This window comes from Triticum urartu, chromosome 2, assembly GCF_003073215.2.
Source record: "Triticum urartu cultivar G1812 chromosome 2, Tu2.1, whole genome shotgun sequence".
Classification (NCBI taxonomy): Eukaryota; Viridiplantae; Streptophyta; class Magnoliopsida; order Poales; family Poaceae; genus Triticum; species Triticum urartu.
Genome location: NC_053023.1, coordinates 40,775,149 through 40,784,514, shown reverse-complemented (window position 1 = coordinate 40,784,514; position 9,366 = coordinate 40,775,149). Strand labels below are relative to the sequence as shown.

The following is a 9,366-nucleotide window of genomic DNA, read 5'->3' as shown; positions in this document are numbered from 1 at the left end:
CTGCATATAAGAATTGTTTGAAGTCAAACTTTGAGAAGTTTGACCATATTTATATGAAAAATATTAACATCTATCATGCTAAAGTTATACAATATGAAACTTTAAGTCCCAATGCATAAATTGGTATTGATTTCACATTGTGAATGTTGAAATTTTTTTCTATGAAGTTGGTCAAACTTTACGAGATGCGAACTAAAAAGGACCGGAGGGAGTACGTTACTTCTCGTTGAGTCGATCAGTGGTGTGTGCGCCTTGATAATCGATGGCAGGTAGCAGGCCAGCTCATCATCAGCACATCGCTGTTACGAGAAACTGATACTGTACTCGTGTGCCTACACTCTACAATAATAATGAAAGTAAATTACGTAGCACGACGGGATCTGTTGCGGCGGTGATGGGTGCAGATAAAAGCCAGGGAGCGAGCGAGCGAGCTGGCGGCGAAGCTTCCGGGAAGCTTCGTGCCCTCGGCCGTCCGTCCCAGTCGACCGATCCGTCGGAGGGGAGCTGCACTTCACGCTGGCTGGAACGGGCGAAAGGACGGCTGGTCGATCGCCTCCGGCCGGCCCGCGTGGAAGGAACGGGAACGATTGATTGCACCTGCGCTAGCTAGCTGTTTCGTCTCGCGATGGATCTCGTCGTACGTCGGCGCGCTGGCTTGCCTGGCCTGCTGCATGCATATGCGTGCATCACACAGTTTTTTTTTTTCGAAACGGAGGCAAAAGATTTGCCTCATTCATTAAATAAGAGAGAAGAGTTGGCATGGCATGGCATGGCATGCGGCGGCGATTTGCACATTTGGATTGGAGGTCGATCAGGATGGGTGGTTAGTTTGTGCTGCACAACGTCATCGTCGACTAGCCCTTTTCCATGTCCATCCATCTCCATCCAGTGTGGTAGTAGTGCACCAGACTAGACTAGTACCGGCCCCGGGTGGCTCTCCCCCAGCAGCGCTAGGTTCCAAAGCTCTCCGTTGGACCAGCGGGCGCGCCTATGCCTATGCGTAGAACTCCGCTACTGGAGGTACGTGCTGCCATGGCATGGCATGACCTGCGTGCGTGCGTGCGTGGCGGACAAGTGACCGGCCAGTATGCACCGAACTTTTTTTTTTGAGTGGCACTGTGCACCGAACGTGTGTGGCCGCACACGTTGCAGGACCGTAGCCTCTAGGATCGGAGGAGCGTTGGACCGGTCGAGCAGCGAGCAAACGGACGAACCGGCGGCCGCTCCAACCCAACGCCCAAGCCAATCATGCATGGGTCGGTGGTCGCTGCGGTCCTGCAGCTGAGTCAGGCGGATCTCGTTGGAAAGCCACGTCAGGGAATCGGTCGACCAGTCGTCCGCTCAAATGGAACCTCCCCCAGAACGCACACGCCACATGCGCCCTGGCATGCAGTGGCCGGCCGGCTCGATCGTGTATCTACTCATGGCCCGTCGCTGCCAGCGTGCAGGAAAAGGACGAGATAACACTGCGCTCATATTCAGCTCTTCTTTTCACCGCTACTCGATCAGTAACCAATCTAAATTTCCACAAAAAAAAGTAACCAATCTAAGAATCATCAAAATGTGTATGTAGCGTGCTTCATAATATTTTGAAGGCTGCCGAGGCGACGCACAAACTTGACCACTCCTCAAAAAAGAAAAAATACGCAGTCTCCATAAGTTACACTAGCATTAGGGCCCGTGCGTTGCAACGGGAGAAAAGAATACCACACGCTTTTAATTTACAAGAAATGGTCTATAATCTGAGTATTTGTAGCGACGGCCCAAACAAAGATGGTCTTTGCCTACAAAAGCACAAGTTCAAGATTTCACGTGTCTTCTTTTTAAACACGGCTTGCATGTAGATTTAATACATACAAAGAAACGTGCAAGTGATCTTCAAATTCGTTTCCAATCCAGATTTAGCTGAGATGTTCATCCACAATCCGAATCAATGCCGATATGAAAGAAAGACGGATAATGCACTGTTGATTAAGATTGCACTCTAGATAGTATTTTCTTTAAAAATGGTTAACAGGTAAAATAACATCATATTCAGATTCTATATATTTTTCTAATTAAATTTCCATATATAATATGTTAAATTTAGAGTTACGGTTTAGAAAATATGAGTATTTTAAAAAACATTTGACATGCACTGCGGGTTTAATGTCAGAAATATCAGGGGGAATTTCTATAAAATAGCATGACGGACTAACAATACATATTTCTTTTATTAGTAGGTAATAGAGTATAGATATAGATTTCCTCCTTTCTTTTTTTATTTGGCCTTTGTTTGAATTTTTTAGTTCTAATTTTCGTATTCAAATCACGATTAAAGGTGAATCAGCAACCCATACAACATTTGAAATACCAAGTTCTTATAGTTTGGGGCCGCATTTTACTTATGACTTGAGACTAGACAATATATGCATTCTTAGACTAGATAGACATGCAACGTTGTTATTCGACATTGTTAGATCAGATATATAAGGGCCCCCTGACACTGTCTAATTGTTAAAGGAGGAGGAGGACGATAGGTGTGCCTCATCCAGTTTGTTGTCAAAGCCGGAGTTGAGCGGCTCGCCAACGGCCCATTGGCACTGGATCTCGACCTCGCACTTGGCATTCTCAATGGACATCTCGTCAACAAGTGACGAGCTCCAGTTGTTGCTAGTCGTCCATCTCATCGGCGGGGGTAGCGAAGCGCCTACGACGCTCCTCTTCTCGTGTGTGGCATTCATCTGCTTCGTGGCCGGGGAGCTCAAGTGTGGCTAAGATGTTTTCCTCGGGGGTTGGACTCGAGGAATTTCACAAAATAAACCTGATTCCGAAGAATTTCACAAAATGGTCCATTTGCATGACGCGCGAGGCCGAGTTGCCGTGCTAGATAGCACGACGACCCAGCCTGAGGCGCCTTGCTATTTAGCATGACACCCCAAGCCCATGTCGATGTGGGCCATTTTTTGAATACCTTTTGAAACCTGTTCATTTTGTGTTAAAGATTTAAAAAAGGGGCAAATCCGTCAATTTTCACTCTGATTGGTTCCCTGTCGGTGGGTCCCACGCACCAGCACCCATCATCCGACTCAGCAGTGGGGCCCAACCCGATTTAGTTGCCGTCCACCCTGGCGCGCACGCACGGGCCCATCGCTCCATCATCGCGCGCACCCGCTATAAAACGCGCCCCACGCCGCCCGAACACTCCAATCTCTCGGAGCCTACCGTATCTCGCTGCTTCTCGCCGAGACGATCTCGAGCACCAAGTAGTAGTTGAGGTCGAGCCGCCGTCGCCGTCGCCGCCTTCTTCTTCGTCTCCGACAGGAGGAGCGGCCGGAAACCTCGGGAGGAGCTGGCTAACCTGGATCAGCTGGAGGGCGGGTTCGCCTCCGCGCGCGGGCACGAGACCGAGGAGCAGCGCAACAAGTTCCTGGTGCTCCGCCTCTACGAGGCGCTCAACGGCCGCGACCACGCCGCCGTGCACTCCCTCCTCGCCCCCGACCTCGAGTGGTGGTTCCATGGCCCGCCCGCGCACCAGCACATGATGCGCCTCCTCACCGGCTCCAGCTCCTCCTCCTTCCGCTTCCAGCCGCGCTCCGTCGACGCCTTCGGCTCCACCGTCATCGCCGAGGGCGTCTCGGCCGCCGGCGAGGACACCAAGGCGGCCTACTGGGTGCACGCCTGGACCGTGGGCTCCGATGGGGTGATCACCCAGCTGCGCGAGTACTTCAACACCGACCTCACCGTCACGCGCCTCGCCGCCGCCGCCGCGTCCAAGTGCGTCTGGCAGAGCCGCCGCCCCGACCGCGCCCGCAACTCCCTCCCCGGCCTCGTCCTCGCCCTCTAGCCGCCTGAGCCAAGCCAAAGCCAAGCTGGACGACGCCCACCACCACTTGGGCGTACGCATGGGCTGACGTTGCTTCAATTCTTCTTCATCCTCTGCTTTCCCTGGCCTGTTGTTTCTTGTTTGCGTGTCTGGTGAACGTACGTAGTATAGCTAAATAGCCGATCGAACCGGCCGGTGATGGCGACGCGGCGCCGTCACGGCGGCTGCGTCTTCACTGCTGCTGCTTGTATGTCTTCGTGGTTGCTGTCATGGTGTGATAATAATAATAAAGGAAGTTGGCTTGTACTGGACGTAATTTATCTTCACCGCAATTTGCAAAATTTTATCTGGTCGCTCTGTTGATTTGTTCATACTGGCCTTTGACCAATTGGTGATTTTGATTGCTGTTGAAATTAACGGTTGACCACAATTTTCATCTTTCACCTGCGTGCGCAGTAAACAGTCAGGTTTAAGTTCTGACTTCTGAGCATACTCTAACAGAAGAACAACTTTACAGAGACATAGAGCAGTATATTATTACCTCTGTTTCACCGGCCTACCAAAACATCTTTACATATGGCAGTATATTACTAGTGCAAACAAGGCATATACACCGATAAAGTTCAGAGGCATACACTGCCGAAGTTCAGACTGATGTTGAATAATTCCAACGAAAGAAGAAAGAAAGAAAGAGAGATTCCCATGGCACCTGATTTGATTTGATTTGATTTGATTTAGTTTGAGAAAAGCAAACAAGAGTTGCCCTGAAACTGAAACTCTGAAAGCAAGGACCGAGCTGGGCTGGAACTGAAACACAAGACAGGACTGAAAGGGGGAAAAGGTAGTGGCGATCTACTCGTCGATGACGATCCGCAGAACCCAAGCGAGGAAAAAAAGAGACATGTTCCCCAAATCAAACGTTGCTTTCCGGCATCCAAACTGAACTAGTCCATCTTCTGAACCCTCGTTTCAATTTGAAGAATTATACTTGGAACCACAGGGCCACCATGCTGCAGCACATCGTGCACGTTGTGGTGATCACCTAGTGCGCATCTCAGATAACAAGGTGGGCGTCGAAGAATATGTCCTGATGCCCAGCTCCAACCAAATGATCCGGACAATGGGACCGAGCATTGGGAACCAGCATCTCGATCATGCCGGCCTAGCTAACTAGTGGTAGTTGGGATGAACATGACCTATGAAGTACAAGACATCTCTGAAAGGGAAAGAAGAAAATGATACACATCGTCATAAGTAACAGGCTAATGGCACGTCGATTGAACATATCAATCTCAACCATAGTGTAAAATAATGTGCCACTGGCGATTGGAGAAATCAGTGTCTACTTTTAACAGCGACGCTTTTCTGAACCCATAATTTCTTTAGGTACAGAGAGAGGGTGAGCCCCTGTCAAGCTCGGCAGATGGACAACTATGTTTGATGTTACTGCTTGTGAGTTAGACCCATAGATTAGCATTGGAGAAATAAAATTCAGTTGTTGTGTGACAGAGAGACGGGGAGATGTATGAAGAAAAGGAATAGTAGTATCAGAGTTGCCTGAAATTTTTACTCATGCATGAGACCAGGCTAAGAAGAACAAAAACAGGAACACTCATCCCAAGAATAGTAGTAGTTCAATCAAGAACTGGTACTACATAGAACTTCTTTCTCTCCGGCTATGTGTATCAACCGATGTAGAGGCTGGAAGCTATCCTTGTCATGGTGAAATGGCATAGATGAACTCTTGTTCGATGACGAGGATGCTTTAATAATTCTGCTTTGTCGAATAATTCGAATGAAATAAAGAACAAAAGGGTCCATAGAACAGCGAACTGATTTGATTTTATTCGGTAAAGCAAACAAACTTGGGTCGTAAGCAATTAAGAATCTGGATAAGTGGCGCGATAGGCTATGTGCGAAGGGAGTGATGCAGGGAAAGACGTACAGCACAGTGAACTGAAAGTTCAGTGTACCGAAGCACCACTCTGTTGGCTATACCTGTAAAGAACAGTCTGCAGAATCCAAGCAACAAAACAGACTTACAGACATGTTCTCCAAGCTAAACGTTGCTTTCAGGCATTCGAAACTGCATATGTCTTAACGACGCTCTTCCTGCGATCAACTGGTGCGCGTCTCAGATAGCAACAAGCAGATGGGTTATCGAATCAAAAACGCACATCACACGTCCGCAATATGCTCGGCTCCACATGCTCCGATCGATCGGAGTATATATCGACTGATCGGAGCTTCAGTTTGATGAAGAGAAGACAATCTCCTTCAGTTTTTGCGAGAGATATGGGGAGACTTTATGAATAAAAGGAACAGTAAAATTAGCTCTCTGAAGTGAAAAACAGAACCATATACTGCTATACATCACCAGAACAGCATCTCTTCCTTCAGGAAAAACAGACTGCTCAGTTGCCATGGTCAAATGGCATAGATGACTCTTCGTTCGATGCAGGGATGCTTTAATAATTCTGCTTTGTCAAATAATTCTAAGGAAACAAAGAACAACAGGCTCATGGGACAACGAACTGATTTGATTTTATTCGTTAGAGTTAACAAAACTAGTGGCGAAAGCAATTGAGAACCTGGATAAGTGGCGCGGAACGCTATGGGCGAAGACGGCGATGCAGGGAAAGACGTGCAGCACAGTAGGTTGAGGGGGAAGTTGGCCATACTTGTAAAGAACAATCTGCAAAATCCAAGCAACAGAACAGACATATTCTCCAAACCCATGTTGCTTTCAGGCGTCGAAACTGCACAGGCCTTAATTATGCTTTTCAGGTGGGCTCTTCCTTCGTCTGGTGATCGATCAACTGGTGCACATCTCAGACAGCAACAAGCAAGGTTATCAATTCAATAATGCATTGCATATAAATAGCCAGCAAAGAGATCTTGCCATGACCATACATCCTCTTGCCAAAATGTTGATATAAACTGAAGAGGCGGAGACGGCAAAATTTCAGAAAATTGCATGTACATATATTGCCAGAACTTTTTTTTCCATATAAAAGCAACAACTAGTTAGAGGAAATATATAAATGACAAGCCTCCATCATTTGGCATAATAATATACGTTTATATTGAATCTTGTTTTCATGTGCCATCTTTCATTTTTACCACGCTTTGCTATACTGCAATTCCTCACGCAGAAATCCTGGACGTACTGCAATTCCTCAGGCTAGTAGAGTGGGCGTGATTGGCCCTATGAGTTGGCCTCATTTTCTCCATAATGTCTCCCCATATCTGTTGCAATCTAAGATGAAGGCCTTTCGCCGGTTTAATATAATCATATCGCACACTGGAGATGTTAAACTAACCAGACAGCGTAAACTGTGGCCACACACTCCAAATATTTTGAATACTCATCACACACAATTACACGCAGATGCCTGAAGGCACATGCACACAACGGAAAACTGGGTGTATAGCCTACAAGTGATGTTAGCAGCTGAGCAATTACCCTACAATGGCACATAATACGTGCAGTAACAAATTATCAGAATGGCTTTTCAGCCTACTTTTACAATTGTATGTATTACCACACAAATCTTTGAGAAAACCTGATTCCGACCGGTGGTTTCAGATGTGGCTGTCTGAAGGGGAAAAATCTGGAACCTGAGTAGAGATGATCCCAAACAATGCAACAGAGAAGACAGAACTATGGCACAATATTTTTTTTAAAAGTATAACTGAACATGTCAACACGTAAACAGATGCAATGGATACATGAAGAAGAACGAATCACAACAAAACGTTTTACTGAGAAGTTGACTATAATGCTACAATGCAATTTACCGAGCAATGCTCCAAGTTCTTCCAAAAACTAATACGAGAACCTGCCCTAATTTCATCATCAGCTAAAAGAGAACTTAGATACAAAACAAATGTATGTTGGCTAACCATTTCAACCACTGGATGATCTTGAAGAAAGAAGAAACCTCGATTAAAAAACAAAACAATTCTTCAGTTCAAAGCTGACCAAAACAGCCTCATTATTTTAGCATCGATATGGTAGACACTTCAGCCCCAAAAAATATTCACACAAGTATAAATTTCATGCAACCATGAAAGAGTCAGAGCTTCTTGATCATAGAACTTGTATACATCAAAGTGAAACTAACCGTCTCATAGTGGAACCAATTTATACCATTACAGCTCCTCATGAGTTGTTGGACCAACATAATTAACCCTCTAGTGTCGGAAAGAAAGTATGCAAAACTAGTGATTGTTTGAGCCGAACTTGAGTAAGAATGAGGTCTCTGTGATGGAATCCGGCAACCAACTCGCCATTGATGTCAACTTGAAGTAGCCAATCGTCAAATTTGAGCAGCACAAGCACATCACCATCACAAGACACAACCCTCACATGCCAATATTTAATTTCAGACATTCCAAATTGCACCCTGATCTCTACAGCCGGCAATTCAACCCGATATTTTAAGGCCCAATCTCCACCTTCATAGTCTTGCACCACCCAGATATCAACGCTTTTCCCTTCATCATTAAGAACGGACATGCCAAGCATGTTATCCATCTCAAACAGTTGAGCGTGGCCAGGAACAAACGGAGAGCGCATCTGCCGAAACGACTCAGTGGTGTTGTCAAATATCATTATCACGTGGCATGTGTACCAATGCAGCCTACCACCAAACATGACAGGTCCGGCAGTGCATATCAGCTTCTCCGCATCATGCTACCCTATGTGCCTCGGCGGCTGGCCGGAGCCTATTGCGAAGACGTAGGAGCCCTCTTGAACGTCAGGTGGAAGTGGACCGTACATCCATCTCCGGGACCGGTAGAGCAATAGTCGGTACTCGCCGGTAGGGCTGTGTCGATACATCCCCAAAGGCCTGAAGCCATGAAGCAGCGGGAGGTTGGCGGACTGACGAGTCGCCGGGTTGCGGACGAAGAAGTGCTCGCCGCGGACGAAGATGACGAGGAGGCCGTCGCAGGAGGCGAGCCAGGGGAGGTCGACGCTGCCAAGTCGCGCGACGAACTGGGACTGGTCGGCGGGGACGAGCCCTGCCCGGTAGGTCATGGTGTAGAGGGAGTCGTCGTAGACGAGGGGGAGGGAGGGCTGGTGGGCGTGGTGGGCAAGGAGGAAGTCGCGGGTGGAGGTGGCGCGGCGCCAGGCGCGGCAGACGGCGCGGCAGCGGAGGAGGGCCTTCGGGGGCAGGCGGACGAGGATCTCCCAGATGGCGATTTCTTCCGGGATGCCGCAGTGGAGAGGGGGAGCTCCTGCCATTGCGGCATTCGCCATGGTCGCCGTGGATTGTGGTGGTGACGGCGGCGGCGGAGAGGGAGGGAGGTCTTCCTTTTGTGGAAATGACGCTGATGCTTTTGGGCTGGGCTTAGCCCACCTCTCATTCTCGCTCAGCTATCAAACGGGATGGGCTTGATCCAGTCACTAAAAAAAAAACATTTACTGCTGGCACGCATCAACTAAAAAAACACCTATGCGCAAAAACAGCGATGCAGGCCCAGATTCTGTCAATTTGCAAAAAAAAATTGCAATAAAACTTTAAATTTATTCATCTTCAATCATTGAAGTACAA

General features: G+C 47.7%; 1 protein-coding gene across 1 annotated transcript; it reads left to right on the top strand.

Moving 5' to 3' along the window:
- The first annotated feature begins 3,175 nt into the window (after positions 1-3,175).
- LOC125535521 (wound-induced protein 1-like) lies at positions 3,176-4,116 on the top strand. Its single transcript, XM_048698584.1, has one exon. The coding sequence runs from the start codon at positions 3,521-3,523 to the stop codon at positions 3,824-3,826; it is 306 nt and encodes a 101-aa protein (XP_048554541.1). The 5' UTR covers positions 3,176-3,520; the 3' UTR covers positions 3,827-4,116.
- The last annotated feature ends 5,250 nt before the right edge of the window (positions 4,117-9,366 follow it).